Consider the following 18,416-nt stretch of genomic DNA (forward strand, 5'->3'; position numbering starts at 1 on the left):
TAAAGCTTCCATCCAGCCTGCTCCAAAAGTTTGACATGAAATGATCCGAGATGCCTTGTCTATGCTAATGAGATGTGGCTAATGGCTATGCTTTGATCCTTCTCATCTTAATCCTCCCTCCTAGCCTGGTACAGCGGTACTGCAGCCAAAGAAGGCCACATTGCATGGCCTATCAAGTAATGGATCTGTCCAAACTTACTCTTGTATCCCACTATAATCTCTATGAAGGACCCTCCTCTAAAAGATCTAGTGTCTCTATCCATCTTTCAAGCAGGAGGCTAGGCCCTAGTCGATACACCACCTCCTCTCACAATGTGCCCTACTGCTAATCCTTTGTCTAGAGCTTCAAGTGAACTCTGCTTGATCCAAGCCCTGTTTCCAAAGGTGACCATTTCCTCCACTGTGAAAGTGAATACCCTATCTCTACTAGGTGTGATGGCCCCAAGAAGTATGTCCTGTTTGGAGAAGTGGTCATATTTGGCCTCCATTTAGGTCTATCACAGCCTCTATCATAGCTCTGGTGTCCCTAAGGTCTTGTAGTATTTGCTCTTTGATCTCCTATGGATGGTCTTGAAATGCAAACTAGTCTTCAACCTGGATCTCTTCAGAAGGCATTTGTGACATAACTTATAAAGAACAAGTTGTAAGGTTCAGATTAGAGCTCAAGATGAGCGCCTTTGCATCTTACTAGGGTTCTCATTTGCTGTATTAGTTGTTTCTGATCTCACTATCAATGAGTTTTTGTAAGGTCGACCATTGGTAAGTGGAAGTGAATAAAGTTTGATCTTGTTGATTTAAGGCAGATGTAAATGCAACTCCTTAAATGCTTCAGATCTATCACAACTATTGGCTTATGCAGAATTTGACTGGTCTGACAATCTTAAAAGCTCCAGAATGCTTCAAATCCTCAAAATTCTCTTCAAATGCTGAGTTTTCTGTATGAACGAGAGGGAGATGATAATTTCATAGTATGCAAAATTTCCGATCCTGTGGCTAGAAGGAGCAAGTTTTCCTCATTCCCACATCTGCACGTCTTTCTTTTGGTGAAAAAAATGTTATGATCAAGGCTATTCATAGGGACTTGTGCTACCAAGGAGGTCAGCACCACAAAATTGTGTTGGACACATTGTCAAATCAGACAAAATTTGGAATTATCAACATCACCTACTAAAGGAGATATATAATTGTTGTAAAGAAGCACAGGAAAAAGAGAGGCTGAAAGCATGAAGACCCAAATTTGGTAGGTTGGTGCTATTTGTGTTGTCCATGGGGTCCAAAATCTAGTGAATCATAATATAACAAAACTATGAGTGACGAGACGAGAGGGGGATCTGCCAAACCACCAATGCTATTGCCAAAATTTGTGTTAGGAATTCTGAATTTGTGTCATGCAGTCCCATGATGGAGTTTTGCTGAAATGATCCTCTCTAGTAAGTGCTTACCAATGTCATAGAGTTACAGTCTTGGTCTTGCCAAGAAAATCCATGTCACATTAACCAATAATATTATGTGCCAATTGTAATAAGTGTTGTAGTGTATGAACATTCCTCCATGGCTCCTTACTTTTTACCATAAAGAACTATTGTAATTCCAATACAAATATGCTAGGATAACAGTCAAAGGTTGCTTTTTCTCAAAATAATATTGAAAGAATACAGGATTTTCTAGCTGATGCATGCTGATTGATGTTTAACATTAAGGTGTCCTTGCATCTTTAAAGAGAAACTTTATTTGCTTTATGTGCTTTAAGTGTCAATGCTTTTTATTATTTGCTCAGAGCTCCATAGGGTTGAGATAAAGGAATCCATTTTGATTTTGCCTTTGCATTAATGCTTGGCTGGATCGTGAGGCACCGCCTCCACCAGACTTTCATCCCCCTCTCTTTTTTTTCGTGAAGATAATTGAATTAAGTAGTAAATATTTACATCAGACCATCAGGTCAGCAATCTCTCTGTATCTCTTACTTTCTGTTACATCAGACCATCATGTCATCCGAGAAACTCTCTCTCTCTCTCTCTCTCTCTGAGGATGAGGATATCATGAGATATGCTAGCATTGGGGACATATAATTAGTAGGAGATTTCAATGCACGCATTGGAGATAGATAGAGTGGCTTTTATATGCATGACAGTGCCATGTTCAAAGAGATCGACATAGATGAAATAGGCCTACGCAGGAGAGCCCAGGATAAAGAAGTGAGTACCTATGGGCACACCTATTGACTTCGGGAAGTGCACATGGACTAGCCATCTTTAATGGTCTACCACAATGGCCAGGATCTGATAATTTGACATGTTGGAATCGCAAAGGAGGGGCAAGTACTGTGGACTATGTGATGGGCTCACCAGCATTGATACCAAACATCCAAAATTTCAAGATATCTAAGAGGCCAATTGGCATAGCAGCAGATCATGCTATTCTGACACTCATGCTCTCTTGTGTACATATGAAACATGAAACACCATGCCTCCCTAAACATCCCAAATACTACTTTATAGAAGACACCTCACACATCTATAGTGGTTCTCTACAGACTAGTTTACATACATTGGACTTGAGTAGATCGTTGGAAGAATGTACAAGGGATTTAGCAAAGGCCATACATGGATCAGCCATGTATGCATTCCCACACACCTTGCCCCGATGTAGACCCACACGATCTACTGCTCCCCAAAATAGCTGGTATGATGATGAGTGTAGAGTCACCCGAGCTCGCTTACAGAGGGAAATGGAGCTAGGCACTCAAACACATCACCAAGCAAAGGCGTTCTTCAAACGCCTTGTGCAGAAGAAGAAACGAGACTACCTAACGAAAGCAGAAGCAGAGATATATCAGCTATTTTTGGGGCAGGACAGCAAGAGCACATGAAAAATGTTTCATGAAAGACAACCCCCCATACAGATTACATCACCAGATGCTTGGCTTGACTATGGGAGACAGTTGTATGACTTGCCAGGACAGCCACCTATGCAGCCCCCACAAGCTTGTAGGCCAACACAGTGGTCTTTCTTCACATGGAAAATGGTTAGGGATGCAATCTATAGATTACAAAATGGGAGGGCATAGGATGAGGATGGACTAGTAGCAGAATATTTCTCACATGCTGGTGACATATTAGTACCCATATTAGCACATATGTTCAATAGAGCAGTAATGTGAAGGTTTTCCCATGAGTTGGTCAAACAATACTATAATTCCGCTATTTAAAAGTGGTGATTCCTTGATTCCTAGCAACTATAGGACTATCATGATCGGTCATTCTTTGGCCAAGATATATGGATCTATATTGGAGCATGAACTCAATGAATGGGCTGAAATGCAAGGCAAGAGAGCACAAGGATAGACAGGTTTCAGACGAGGATATACCACGCTGGATAATATTCTCACACTTAGAGCCATTATTGAGGAGGGTCGAGCCCGAGACAAGAGGATCTATTGTTGCTTTGTAGACTTTCGCAAAGCTTTTGATACAATTCCTTGTACACGCATCATGTAGAGATTGCAGGACATTGGAGTACCAGAGGGTATACGATGGGGTGTCTATGCATTATTGAGGCAGTGACAGGTCATGTACGAGCACCTGGGGGGACTATCAGAGAGGATTGACAGTACTATAGGAGTGAAACAAGGATGTCCACTTTCACCCACATTGTTTGGTCTATACATCGATGAAGGATCTGATTACATAGACCGAGGAGGAGAAGCTGGAGCCAACCTGGCAGGGGTGCTGATACCGATATTACTGTATGCAGATGATATTGTTCTCATTTCAGATTTACCGGAGGGTTTGCAGTGCCATCTAGATGCTTTGCACATCTTTTGTAGAGATAAAGACCTCACAATGAACCTTGGGAAGACCAAAACCATGGTTTTGAATACTTCAGCAGCATGGGTGACTAGATCTATGCACCAATTCACATTTGGGGGAGACATACTCGAGCATGTGAGGGAATATGTCTATTTGGGAGTCACTTTCTCTGGCCCACGTTTTTCGTTGAGAGGGACGTCAGAGGCACGTCTGGCACGTGGATACACAGCACTAGGGGCACTTGAGAGTCAATGTGCTCACATACAATTCCAGGAGCCCCGCACTAAACTTTGGTTGTTTGACACCCTTGTCACACCTACATTACTATATGGAGCAGAGGTATGGGGTTGCTGCTTGTACCATAGGCGCCTTAACCCACTCACTGATCAGATTGGGGTAGAGAGGGATTATTATGATGGTTGGGATAGCATGGAAAGGCCATTGATTTTGATGATAGCACACATGATTAGGAGTAAGCCCTCCACCCCGCACCCCATTGTCAGAGCAGAGCTAGGGGCAACACCCATAGTCATGGAGGCACTCTTCAGGGCAGTGACCCTTTGGCACAGACTATGGGAACTTCCACGCCATAGATACTCTAGATTGGCACTAACCTCATCTAGACAACTAGCAACAGGAGGCGAGAAGAACTGTTGGTTTTCACAGATGGCTATTTGGATGAGCCTACATGGTTTGGATATTGACGTCTTTTACCTTTGGATTATAGCCTTGACTGCCCTACACTTTCTCTCAGCCGATCAGAGTTGAACCAGGTGATCAGAGATGATATCTTGAGGATTAAGACGGCAAGGACATGGATCCACCCACCACTCCCTCTAGGATTGAGGATGGAGTTCTACAGGAGTCATTTCTTGTGCCTCTCTGATGATGGTTTCACTATTCGGCCAGCATATATGGACACCCATCTCTCCCATAGCGTATTGGTTGCTATTGGACAGATTCGCACCTCCTCACATAGGCTCTAGATGGAGACAGACAAATGGACAAATACCCTAGCAGAGAATAGGACTTGCCAGCTTTGTGGTCGAGAGCCTGAGACGGGGGAGCACTACATATGCAAATGCACAATATACTATGACATATGAGGACGGTACCACTGCCTCTTCCGGGATGGATTTGGACCCCTTCGTCACGTCATGGAGTACGAGGACCAAAGATGCCTAGGTCTCTTCCTCCTGGAGCTCGAGAGGTGCCAAATTGCACTACTACGAAACAGGAGGCCAGCTCACCCAGAGGGACACACACAGAGAGCAGTGACAGACTTCTTCTACAGAGCCGACCCTACTGACACTACCAGCCTTGTAGAGATAGAGCCACCCTGCCAGACACCTTATAGGCCACTTCGTGGAGTCACATTGGATAGAGCCATTTCCCTTCGTCGAGCACGACGACCCCGTCTACCAGGACCACATCTGAGGAGGCCACGCCAGAGTCGGATTAGAGCCATTATCACGAGACACCGCAGACTCACCACCACGCATATCAGTGAAGTAGCTAGGGACTGCATCATAGCTGAGATCATGCGCAGATCTTGAGACCAGATATAGCCCATAGTCTCCACCACACTTTTGTACATGGCTAAATCAGATCTAGTTCTCCTTTCCTTTCCTTTTCTTTTCTATCGATGGAACAACACTACACATGGTTCAACCCTAGTATAGCCCCATCGTATAGTTATTTTCAGTATTGTTTCATAGGCCACCCACTTGTAATGTTATCTTTACCTTACTGATGAGATGACATTAGACATGGATGTAATCTGGATTTTGTCTCATAGGCCACATTGGCCTTATGTAGTTGTTAATATATCTTTCTTTCTTTCTTTCTTCTTCTGTGTGTGTGTTTGTGTGTGTGTTTATATTCTGTTACATCAGACCATCAGGTCCTCAAAGAAAGTGACGAAAGACTATTAGGACTATGACACAGAGAAAATCACACTGCTGGTGTAGAGCGAACAATGGCCAGCCAATGGGCAGCAATGTCAGGAAGAACCAGGTTAGTTGATATCATAGAAGAAATCTGCCATAGCAGTAAACCTCGAATACGGGCCACATGACCATGGATACCTGAGGCCGAATCAAAAAGAAAGGCATTCCGAGTTCGCCAAATATGCCATAAGGCAGTCCATCTAAGGAACTGGAACAGGCAGAAATAATCAGAATGCAAAGAAGGCATGGAGGGTAGCTTTCCCATAATCCATGACCGGGCTGTTATCCGGAGCTGAGTCGCCAAGAGCCAGACGCTAGAAATAAAACACCAGATCTGTCGCACTAGTGGACACCATCTGATTTCATCCCCCTCTCTGTCTCTTCCTTTCCCAGTTCTTCCTTCTTCCCCTACATCTTCATGACTTCTTCCTTCTCCCCACACATCTAGTCTACGGACCAGGAATGTTGATATCCTCACCTCAGTCTCTTCCTTGTCTTCAGCAACCCCATCTCCATCTTTGCCATAGCTGAATCCCCCATCTAGCTCCACTCCAACACCACCCAGCCTACAAAACCTTAGGCCTCCACACACACACACACACACACACACACACACACACACACACACACACACACACACAGAAACAGGGAACGCCCATTCCGGCACTTAGGAACGGATTAACGCGTTCTGGGAGGTCCGAGCCCAGGAAACGCTGGCGGAATGTTCCACCCGTTCCTTGTCCCGTTCATGCCCGTTCCAGGCCGTTCCCTGGCCATTCCGTGTTTGGAACGGCCGTTCCAGCAGCGGGGCATTAAATTTAAAAAAAAAAATATTGATCGCGTCCTGTCCCACCTCGTGCCAGTTGGCCTGACTCCCGCCTCTCGCCTACCTAACCTGCCTCCCGCCTCTCGTGCCTCTCTCAACTGCCTGGCCCGATTGCTTGGTGCCTGACTGCCAGGGCTACCTCTCGCGACTCCCACCTCTCTCGCCTGCCTGGCGCCTCTCCCGCCTGCACATGTGCATGATATATATCTCTAGATGAATCTAGGCTTAAGTGTTGAATATATATATATGTGTGTGTGTGTGTGTGTGTGTGTGCACACACACACACACACACACACATATATATACATATGTATATAATGCCGTTCCTGTTCCCGTTCCCCGTTCTTGGTAACTATCACACACACACACACACACACACACACACACACACACACACACACACACACACACACACACACACACACACGTGTCCCATTTCAGGGGCAAGGGGCCATCATCACTAGAAAGGCCTTGTGTCATGGGTGCATTGAAATCCTCAATATCTGTGCACCGATAGAAATCAAAGCATAGGTTGCTTTTGGGTTCGATGTGGTGGTAGGCTTGCCCAAGGTGAGCTCTCCGAATGTTGGAGGAGACTCCAACAATCTAGAGACCTTAGATCATTTGCAAGGCAAAGGCACATATATTCAAGGCATTTAGATGGAGAGTAGGAGGCCTACGAGCATTCACTTTTTGGAGATGCCTATGGAATAATTGCTGGTTGAGGAGGTCTTGTCCTTCCTATGGCTAGTGGCCCATGGGCTAGCTGCAATAGGATGGGTTTCCTAGCATTGCCCACAGTAAGGCCTCAAGAACCCAAAGCACTTTTTTGGGATCATGTGAGGTAGCAGCACTACTGTGGAGAGGAGTCTATAAAATCTGCATTTGAGTAGAGTCCGACCTTACATGTATTACTTGGCAAGCCTTTTGTTGGCAATCAATCAGTCAGGAATGTCACTTACTCTTGAGGCAGATGTGCATGACAACATTTTCATTATTGCAGTAGTTCAAGTGAGTGGTGGGCCTAGAGGCATTGCCCACAAACATGAGATCGGAGGTGTGGAAGCTTATCAAACAAGGTGGTACATTTGGAAGGCCTCTTGCCAATTGACTTTTGACATAGGTCTGGTCTTCCATCATCCACTCCCTCTGGGTCATTGGGATTAGCTTTACAAGGAGTCCAACATCGATGAAAGCTTTGGAAGATGTTCCTTCACATAGCTTGTCTTTCACATTATTGGATGGAAAACACTACTGGCGTTATAACCCCCCATTGTGGCTTCTTCCTCACATTCCTCCAGACTGCCCTAGGAGGCCTTGATTTGCCTGGCATTCAGCTACAACTAGATTGTTTTGTGAGCACTTGTACTACATTGTTTTTTTTTGAGTAATACAATTTTCCATATTGTATTTTGCAAAAACCTCCAAGATCAAGGTAACCTTGAAAGAGATGATAGGGAAAATCAGGTTGGATAGAACTCAATTGATTCCACTTAGTGAGGACAGTCCACAGAGCTCAGAACCTAGTCCATGTGATAAAAGAGAGAGAAATTTGCCAAAGTAGGAGAAAGTAAGGCATAAATTTCAAACATTCGTACCAAAATTATTTTCTTAGAAATCAGGTTTCCCAGAAACATGACAATGTCTTCAACAGGGACTTTGTAGCTAGCCATGATCATAACACATGCCCATGGAGAGTACACGCACCAAATAGCTCCACAAAAATGCACATTTTTCTAAAGGAAACTTTCGTTTCCAAATAGTGGAAAGATTTACTTGGAAGGCTTATTTGTGTTCTCTAGCCGATTCCAATGAGATGTATCAATGGAGAGGGAACAAACCTATAATCTTCGCTCAAAAGTTGAAAAGTAGGAAATGGGGAACACCATAATCTCTATCTCATGTGTGGAAAATAAAGAAGGCTTGAGATTGGTTTCTATTGCTGATGCAACACTGTCGGCACAAGGTGTCCTTATGTCCTTTCCACCATCCGACGGGTTTTCTGGATCCCTCCCAAACACTCTGGTTTGTGGGACATGCTTTCCTTGCATTTGCAAGATTGGGAGCCTTTCCCTAGCCTTGCTCCAGATCATCCCTGGCAAGATTGGAGACTTGCGGGCTGGTTTCATTTGGAGACTGCTTCTGTTACTCAGGTCTATCACCTACTTGTTAGGGATCATCATTAGTTGGCAACTAATGCAATTTCTATTTGGGGCTGTCACAAAAGCAGGTCATGGTGGAAATTGACTATTATGGAAGGATGGATTAATAAAACTCTATTCAAATGCAAGGACTTTCTTTGGAGAACGTTGATTGGTGGCTTGCCTCTTGCTTCAAATTGCTAGAAGACATATTTCTAATGGCACCTACTTCTTTTGGACTACCAGTGTCAAGTCTTCCTAGCATAGATTTATCTCCTATCCATTGACTAGGAAGATCTAGTTTCTCCTATCCAGGATTTGGTTGAAAAGTGGTGGGACCTCTTATTTGTCCCTCTGGTTGGGTTAGCTGCACATGAAGAGAATGTTCCATTTTCTCAGATTATGGGTTGTTGGCACGACTGGGTCACCACCCAGGATACCTTTATTTTTAATTCTTGTTTTGGTTTTCAAAGTCATGTGGCCAGATTGACAGGTCTTCTCCACAGGCAGCTGGATCTTGTTTCCCCAGCTGCTTTTCCATCTCTTTAGTTCGCTGTGAACTCTTGTGCTCTTGTACTTTTATAGTAATTAATATATTTACTATTTATTGGGAATAATTATAAGAGATCACCTTGAACATCAAGCACACCCACACATCTGACATTAAGGAACATTAAGAAGCATGGTCACACATCTCATATCAAGGAGCATCTCTTAGATGCAAGATTGCCAATGGTTGATGGGAAGCCCAGCCCCAATGAAAGCTTTTAGCTTTAAAAGATTTACTCCTATTAGTGGTGTACTTGACAAATGAAGATACTTTATTGCTGTCAATCCTATGTCAAACTTGTAGAGAAAGGACAGTTCTTAAATCTCCCAAAAACAGCCTTATAATCCTCTGTTCCACAGGAAAGAACCACAATAACATAGTTGGTGTATGTCATGTAGGTTCTATCCTTTCACATTACATATTTCTTGATTCTAAAAGTTACTGTTAGTAAAAAATATGTAGATTATAAGCAGTGATCTCTTGGTAAAAAAAACCAGATCAGTTTATCATGCTGGCCAACTATAATGTCTTAAAATGGTAGGCTAAAAGAAAAACAATGTTAGTTATTAGAGAAACAATGCCTATTTTAAATCCCCATATTGGCAAGAAACAGTGGTTCAGGACAGAGATTCAAATCTTGTTCTGTGACATCATTTATTTCAAAGTTACCTTTAAATCCTGCTCGATGATGTCATTTAATTGAGGATAGCGGACACGTGGACAGTCTAATCCCGGAAACAAATCATTTATCAGCCCCAAAAATAATGGGACGTCTTCAAAAACAAACTTTGGAAGGTTCATATCACGAAGAGCTCGCATTAGCACCAGCTGTTCGCTCATGTCAGGGGAACCACGCTTGAGGGCTCCAGCCATAACCAGCACAGATTTTAATGCTCTCAAACCAAAATCATAATGGTACTGTTTTGAGAGTTGCTCTTTTGCAAGTTTATAAAGAACAGTCATTTTTTTGGCAAGGATCTTGGCCAAGTCAAACCTAGAGCACAAAAAACACAATCAAGAGAAATTTTAACTCAGACTTTATGATACTATTTTGGAGATGAAAAAAGCTGCAGTGAATGTGTGCTTGTACCACAGTGCTGTTTACAGGTAAGTCAATTTGAACCCATTCTGAGAAGGTCGTGCTTGTAATATTTTGCAAACATCTTGTGTACAGGGAAATCAATCACAAAAGTTTGGTGACATACCCTTCTGAGAAAAGCATAATCTCACAGATTTGCTGCAGGTCAGGAACAATCATAGTGACTGGACGAAAAAGTGCCTTAAGATTGTCAGGAAGTTCAGTTCTTCCAGCATAGCCTGGGTTCATCGTGATAAAAATACCAGTTCTAGAGTCCAAAGCTATTTCTTTTCCTTCAAATTGAAATCTCCGCATCCCATTCTTCAAAGCTTCCTATTAACAAAACTAAGAATGATTGCAAGTTTCAGTTATACTAACTGTAAGACTTCTGCACATAACACTATGTATTGCTCAATTTTGAAGTAGTGTAACTCACCTGCTTAATGCAACGTTGAATGGAAATATTTGGAGACAGGCCAGAGTTTGTTACATATGAAGAGTTATTTTATTAAACTATATCTTGTAGATGAATGTGAGAGGTATGGAATATGATAAGTAACAATATATATATATATTTTGCAAATAAAGTGTGGTTAATTATATTACTTCAGAGAAAACCTTGAATACAAAGAAGTCTTCATGCTCAACAGACCAATTTGGAGCTGGTGAAAGTCACAGATACATCATATATACAAGTTTCTCAAGGCGGTCTGGGAAGGATAGGGGCAAGAAGCCATGGAGGGGAGGTGTATCGCCATCTGGGGCTGCCTGCCTGCACCATGAAGAACAGGTCCTGGCCGCCCCAAGTGCGCAGGAAATGACCTCGCAGTTCCTGACGAGCCCTGGACTTGCCCTGCACCTCATCCCATCGGCCTCGAAGGGAGTGGATGATGGAGGTCGAGAGCTCTGCTAAGGTCGCTTGTACTGAAAGTCTGTCTCTGCCGAAAGCCACTTGACACCGCACCTTCCAAATATGCTAACCAGTAAGACTCCCTATGATTTCCCATACCTCAGAGCGGTCTGCTGTGGGCTCCAGTACCTGGCGGATGGGTAGAGCCTCTAAACCCACCACTGCGCACGACCCTGCCTCGATAATGAATATCGTATCCTACATCCCAGTCTCATACAGAAGGTGTTGGCCCTGGTTGATCGCCTGCCAGCAAAAAGCACCCCAAGAGATACATCCAAGGCTAGGTGCTATGCGGCATACTCCTCTCCACACGAGCAGTGCCGCCTCACACGACCAAAGGCAGTGCTTTGGTGTTTCCATAGACTGCGGTGTGCAGCGCTTACAAACTCCCTCCTTCTACATCTGGGTAAGCCAGCTTCCCACCGCCAAGCCTCCATGTGCCACCAGCCACAAAAAATACGATACCCTCCTCGGCCTCCAGCTGTCCTATAGGCGGCGCCAGAAGGTCCCTCAGAACGGCTCCGTGATACTGTGCTCCACCCAGTGCCTACTACGTAACGGCGCCCAATCCATCTCCTCCTGCATCAGTACGTGTCTGCCAATCCTGGTAGTGATCCCACTCTAGCTCATCAAGTGGCCTTCCTTCTCATATCCAGAGGCGCCACTCCCTGAGCTCTTGCCAAAAAACCAAAGGGTCCAGCCGCCATGTCTTTCCCTGAAGGCCAACCACCCGGATCCTCTTCCATGAAAGGACAGCTATCCCCTCGTCCTGCTGCGCTCTGTCAAGAGCCAGATGCCCCCCCTCCAACACTGTGAAAAAGGTCCCAGGTGGAGCGCCACCCACTCTTCCTGCCACCTGTAGGGGGATGCTTGCTGGTGAGAACCTAGTGGCCCATAACTCCCCAGGCTCTATCGGCTCTTGGATCGGGGGAGCAAACCACTCCCGAGGTATTGCTGCGTCTATCCCCCTTCTCCTCAGCTCCACTCCTCGCTGGTACCCTGATACTTGCTTCAGCACCTCTTCGTTCACCATCTTGTACACCATTCGCCATGTCCTGATGGTACGAGCCGGGCTAGCCTCCCAACCAGCGCACTAAATGAGTGATTTTTGCCCCCGCTGCAGTACAAAACACCTCAAGAGCCAACCTCACTCTCTCCAGCATAAATTTGTCGTCCTCCATGTAGAGCACCGTGTCATTTGCATACTCTGAGTTTAACAACTCGGTCTTCTCTCTTACTGGAAGTCGAAAGCCACGTAAGCCGCTCACACGTGACCTGAGGAAGTGAGACATCGCCTCTGCAAAGAGAAGGAACAGGTACGGGGCGAGGGGGCAGCCTTGTCGGACCGATCTCTCCAGCCGAAACTCCTCCCCTTGCCTCCCTCCTATGAGAACCCTGCTGGTGGCCGATTTGTAAAGTGCGGAGACCCTGGAAATCCAAGCCTGGGGAAAACCCAACCTCACCGTGGTGCCCTCTAGGAAATCTCAGTCCACCCTGTCATCGGCTTTCTCAAAATCCAAGAGTAGTACAGCTAGTCTCTGCCCACTGTATTGGGCCCACTCTGTCGCCTCAAAGAAGGTGAATACATTGTCCAGGATGCTCCTATCCTGGAAAAAGCCTGTACGTGTGTCATGGATGATGTCTGGAAGCAAGGGGCGTAGTCGCCTACCGATCATCTTTGCTAGTGCCTTATAGGCCACTGACAATAAGGTGATCGGTCTCCACTGGGAAAGCTCCAACCGGTCTCCCCATTTGGGGAGAAGACTGATAAGGCTTGCCGATAGACTCCTTGGCATCTGTCCTAAATTGAAAATCTCTTGAAAGGCCATTAGTAGGGGGTCCTTCACCACTTTCCAGAAGGTAATGAAGAAAGCCTTAGAGAGGCCATCCTCTCTCGGGATTTTTGCCCATCCTGTGTCTGGAAGGCCTCCTCTAGTTCCTTCTCTGTGAAGGGGGCTAGGAGGGAGCGTCCCATCTCCTCTTTGACGAGGGACGTGATGATATCCTAGACCTGCTGTCTACATCGCTGTCCTCTAGCTGAAGCTGTCTCTTGCTGGAAGAGGTGACTATAGTAGTTGGTGGCAATCTTCATCACCTTGTTCGGGCTGGAATGGGTCATCCTATACTGATCTTGGATGCTGCGTATTTGCTCTCTTGAGATGCGAGGCCGGTGCACCTGAAAAAACTCCTTGCACATCGTGTCCCCCTTCCGTGCCTAGAAAGCTACTGAGGTGCGGAAAGAGAACTCAGAGCGCCTATCCTCTAGGCCAACAATGGCCGCTCGTGCACGCACCTTCTGTGTGTGGAGAGTGGGATCCCCTGGTGTCTCCTATAGTAATCTCTGTGTGGCTGCAAGGTCACGCCGGAGTGCTCTCTACTCCTCCCAGCTTTGCTGCCTGGCCTGTATGGCTGCCTCTTGGCAGATTCTACTCGACTCAGCTAGGGCCTCTGCAACCTCCTCTGCGATCTGGCCCCTCCTGCCCCACTCTTTGGTCCAAATCTACTCTATCCCTCTCGTCACCTCCTCCCTCCTTGTAGATCGAGTCAGGGATCCGACAAGATCATGTATCTAGGGCAGATGCTGGGGGATCTAGTGTTAGGAAAACCGGGCAATGATCGGACAATGTGGTGCCCGTGAACTGCCCAATCTGGCCTCCTCGAGAGCCTCCCCACTCTCCCACATAAAACCTATCCAATCGCTCCAGCAGGACTCCACCTAGCCGCATGTATCCCCAAGAGAAGTCCAGCGACCTCTCCCTCCTGTGGAAGGCAGGGTCTTTCCACGCATCGCGTGCTCCTATTGCCAGTAGAAACACCTCCCATGTCTCTTGCTCCTCTCGGGCCATGCCCTGGTAGTTTCTTCCTCTGCCCTGTTGGTCCTCCAAAGCCTCCAGGTTGTTGAAGTCTCCTCCAACAATCTAGGAGTCCACCTCTGGGAGTCCTTCCGCAATCTCCACCCAGAATCTGCTGCGTGCCCTAACCTCCGTAGGGGCATAGATATTAAGGACTCCAAGGCACGAGTCCCCAATATCCAATTTGATCCATAGCACCCTTCTTGCAACTATCATCCCGTGGTCTCGAACACAAGCGGTAAGACTTGGACAAATAGAGGTACATACGCCTCCACTCTTGCCATGGGCACCTATGGCGTGCTCCCAGTAAGTGTGCGAGCTGCTTGGGAGTACTTTCCCTACCCGCTGGGCTTGGGTGGGGGTGAGCTTGTGCTCATGTAGAAGTAAGATGTCGATCCGCCCGGCAAAGGTAGGATGCAACTCCTGGCGAACAATCAATTTCTTGGAACCACGTGCCCCACTGTAGTGGAGGCTATTCACATTCCAGGATGCAAGGTGTTAGCTCATGGGGAAACCTGTGACTGTCCGAACATGCATTTGTTCGGTATGGAGGCTGTTGATGACGAGGAGGAGCGATGAGGCATGCAGGAACGCTTTGCCACCGGTCTGGACGACGAGCTCCATTCCCCCATGGTGGCCCTCGGCCGGACCAACGGGGTGATAGAAGTTCTAGGTGGTACTATTAATGCATCTATCAACCATGCTGAGAGTCGAGACTCTACGCAATGGTAGAAACGGGCCGCTTGTGCCAGGGGCCACTCAATCACATCCCTCGGAGCTCTCCACTATGGAGGGGCTCAAAAGATAATGCTCAAGTGAGGAACCTCGGCACCAGCCCACCAATTAATGTCCATCATGCAACTAGGCCACTGCTGTGCAAACAGTGCTAGTCCTTCTCCCATCCACTGGGAGGTGTGGTCCGCCACCTGACTCTTCAACTCTTCCTCTATCTGTGTCGTCGTCCACTGCCTTGAGTGAGACTCATCATCTCTTGTGGGAGGCGGGGTGTGGGTTTGGGGGGGATTGCTTGAACCAGGTGCGGATCAAGGGAGGTGCTCGGTATGGGAGGTGGTGGGGGGGAGGATGATCAAGGGATGGTGGGGTGGACGGAAGTACATGGTGGGTGTGGGAGGGGGGCTGGTGGTCCTGGAAGAGGGGGGCTGTGGGCCAAGGTCAGTGGGGGGGCCTGGGATGTGGAGGGAGGTGGGTATGAGGGCTGTGGAGACTCAGGAGAGGTAGTCTGTGGCGTGGGTGGTGGATATGGGGGGCTACGGTCCTACCGAGTGGGGGGGGGCAGGAGGGGGTTGTGGAGTGCTCTGCCGAGGGGCCGTCGCATGCCCACCTGCTCCGTGCTACCAAGGCTGGGTCTGAGATGCAAGCTGCGCCCCCCCTTCCGACTCCCTCTCTATTGTCTCTAGACCCGTGTGAAGCCATCAGCGTCCACCTGTGGCCCTGTCGGCGGAGCCACCTTGGCTCCGAAACGCGTGCAACCTACTGCTTGATGCCCAAAGTCGTGAGAGCGTAGGCATTGCCCTGGCTGCCTCGTCACAATGACCAACTGTCTAAAGGAGTGCCCGCCCGCCTGAATCTCTAGGAACTGTGGGATATTCTTGACGTCTTTCACTGCCACCGGTACCTTTGGGACTCCTGTAGCTCTTACTGCATCCGCGAAGGACGCGGGAAGGATAGTGCCGAAAAGCCTTCCAAAGTCTTCCACCAACTGGCGATACTCAATCGCCAGGCCAGGGAAAAGAAGAGTGACCGGGTGCTGAAGAAACCTGTTATGGAGTGCAAACGCCTCCACAGTAAAGCCCCTGTACCAAGGGACCATGTGTATGATCCCCTTTGTGGACGCATATGGGGAACTGGCAAGTAACTCGCGAGCTGCGTCCGTCGAGTTGAGCGGGACCATGAAGATCCCTTGGCCCAATAGGACCACCTCCTCGATCTGCGCTATCCCGATGCGCAGTGTGGAGTGTAGCCAGTCTCGAAGTTGGGCCCTGGCTAGGGAATGTCCTACTACCTGACCATAAATCGCTGTTTCCATTAGCTCCAGCTCCTTAGCTCGGACGGTTAAGAGCTGTTCCTCAGAGAGGACTATGCGCAAGGTGTTTGTCTAGGAGGCACTCGCTGAGTGTGCCGGCGTCTGACCAGAGGTTTCTATTGCGCGTCCCTAACTGAGAGGACTACCAATCACGTCGCAGTGCTACTTGAGGGGGATGGTTGCTGCAGATGGAGGGAGCAATTGGAGGGTGGGGGAATCAATGGTGAGGGAGGGGGACACTGCTGTGTTTGCTACAGATGGATCTGAGGTTGTGGATGGGGGAAGTGCGCCGGCGGGGGGGGGGGGGGGGGGGGGGGGGGGGCGCGACGGGTAGGATGATGGCCAAGGCGGGGCGGGGCGGGGCGACAAGCAGGGTGGGGTGATGGGCAAGGCGGGGCGACGGGCAAGGCGGGGTGGGACGAGGGGCAGGGCGGGGCAAAGCGGACGACGGGTGGGGCGATTGGCAAGGCAAGGCGACGAGCCACAGGTGGGGAAGGGGGGGCACCAGCGAAGGCGAGGAGCAGGGCGAGCTCGAGCGTGAGGGAGTAGTCGGGAGGTGGGGGTAGTAGGCGACGCGATGGTAGAGCTAAGAAGTTCGAAAAGTTCAAAACGACAAGTAACAATCTATCATTATTTACTCCAGGCTTTTCCAGTTTCTCTTATCTCATCAGAGTTTCAGTTTCTCATTTATCATGAAGAACCTTTTATATTCCATAGAACTGATGTTTATCCACAACTCAGCCTAAGTTATTAAAAGGCCATTAAAATCTAGAGTGGTGTGCACCATAGTTTTCAAATTCCCTGGTAGCATCAGTCACTACTAATTCTCATTGAGACAATACAGATATAACCAAACAAAGTGAACGGACTTTGAATTGCAGGACCATGTTGGGGAGTGGGACTCAAATGAGCATGATCAGAGCACAGTTAGCAGCCACCTCCAATTGCATAGACCTTAGCTTTTTAGATATTAGCTCATAGGAGCTTAATACTTGGTACCTAAATGTGGTGAACTAGAGGAGACACAAAGACACTGCTTGTGGAACTCTGCTTGACCCTAGGAGCTATAGAGGAGAGCCCTCAGGATGATCTTTCACACCACAACATAAATATGGTCATGACTTGGGGGCCGTAGTTTGGGTCATAAATAGAGGCCCAACACATGGATAGGAGAATGTTCAAGGGAGCCTTTCTTTCCTGATCATTGGACAAGGTCTCAAGATCCCTACTCCAAATCACTTGCAGGCATACTGGACCCAAGGATTCTATAAGAGATGGGAGTTGATTACTAGTATTATTGCTAGGTACATTTGGACTACAAGGTGCAGCATGCTTCAAGATGTATCCATAACAGAGACACATTTGAGAACTTTGATAGAGATCGAAGCTCAGCTGAGTACATAGTTGACAGTGAAGAGAGTGTGAGAGTGAAGACACAACTCCCAATGCAATAATCATAAGAGTAACATGCAAGTACAAAGTACAACGTTTAAACCTTAGAGTTATTAGTGTGTGTTTACATCCGAAAGGTGTAAAACACGGTATGTCCCCAAATTGTGTAACATAAGCACATAAAACAAAGAAGAATATAACTAGGGGAAGAAACCTCTCATAAGGAGAGTAGAAAGTGCCCTAGTGTCCTACCGAGGATCACTGACACTCCTTCGTGAGCATAGGCGTGAGTGAAACCCAACAAACCCCCCTAGAGCAAAGAGTGATCAGCATACAAGGATCATCCACCAAAGCATATCAAATTTAAAGCACTGCGGAATGCTTCAAATTTGTTACGAGGAAGAGCTTTGGTCAAGATATCTACCACGTTACTAGTGGTAGGACAGTAGACAAGGCTGATATCTCTTGCATGTAGCCTCTCTTTGACAAAGTGATAGTGGATCTGTATGTGTCTCATGCATGCATGAAACACTGGGTTCCGTGCCATTGCTAATGACACTCCGACTGTCAATAAACAAAGGAGTAGGTTCCGTGATAGATACATCAAGATCAGCCAACAAATGTCTCAACCATACACATTCAATTGTGGTAGTGAAAGCTGCCTTGTATTCAGCTTCACAAGACGATGTGGCAATAGTAGATTATTTCTTGCGAACCCAAGAGATGCAAGATGAACCAAGAAAGAAATGATTTCCACTTATAGAGTGATGTGAATCTAAATCACCAGCCCAATTTGAATCACTGTAAGCATGTAGTTGCAGTGGTCCCCCCTTGGCATAAAGCAATGCAAGAGTCCTAGTCCCTT

The 18,416-nt window shown here is 47.0% G+C and overlaps 1 protein-coding gene across 1 annotated transcript in view; it reads right to left on the reverse strand.

Annotated features, from left to right (window-relative positions):
* Nucleotides 1-18,416, reverse strand: part of LOC148015682 (dynein-1-alpha heavy chain, flagellar inner arm I1 complex-like) — a 338,732-nt gene that overhangs the window by 102,622 nt on the left and 217,694 nt on the right. The window contains exons 37-38 of the mRNA XM_087665230.1: nt 10,481-10,686; nt 9,945-10,269 (exon numbers count right to left, since the gene is read on the reverse strand). Coding sequence (XP_087521356.1) covers nt 9,945-10,269; nt 10,481-10,686 — 531 coding nt within the window. The remainder of the gene's footprint in view (nt 1-9,944; nt 10,270-10,480; nt 10,687-18,416) is intronic.

Source organism: Lygodium microphyllum, chromosome 24 (assembly GCF_053477565.2).
Source record: "Lygodium microphyllum isolate KBCC chromosome 24, Lygodium_microphyllum_v1.1.10, whole genome shotgun sequence".
Lineage (NCBI taxonomy): Eukaryota > Viridiplantae > Streptophyta > Polypodiopsida > Schizaeales > Lygodiaceae > Lygodium > Lygodium microphyllum.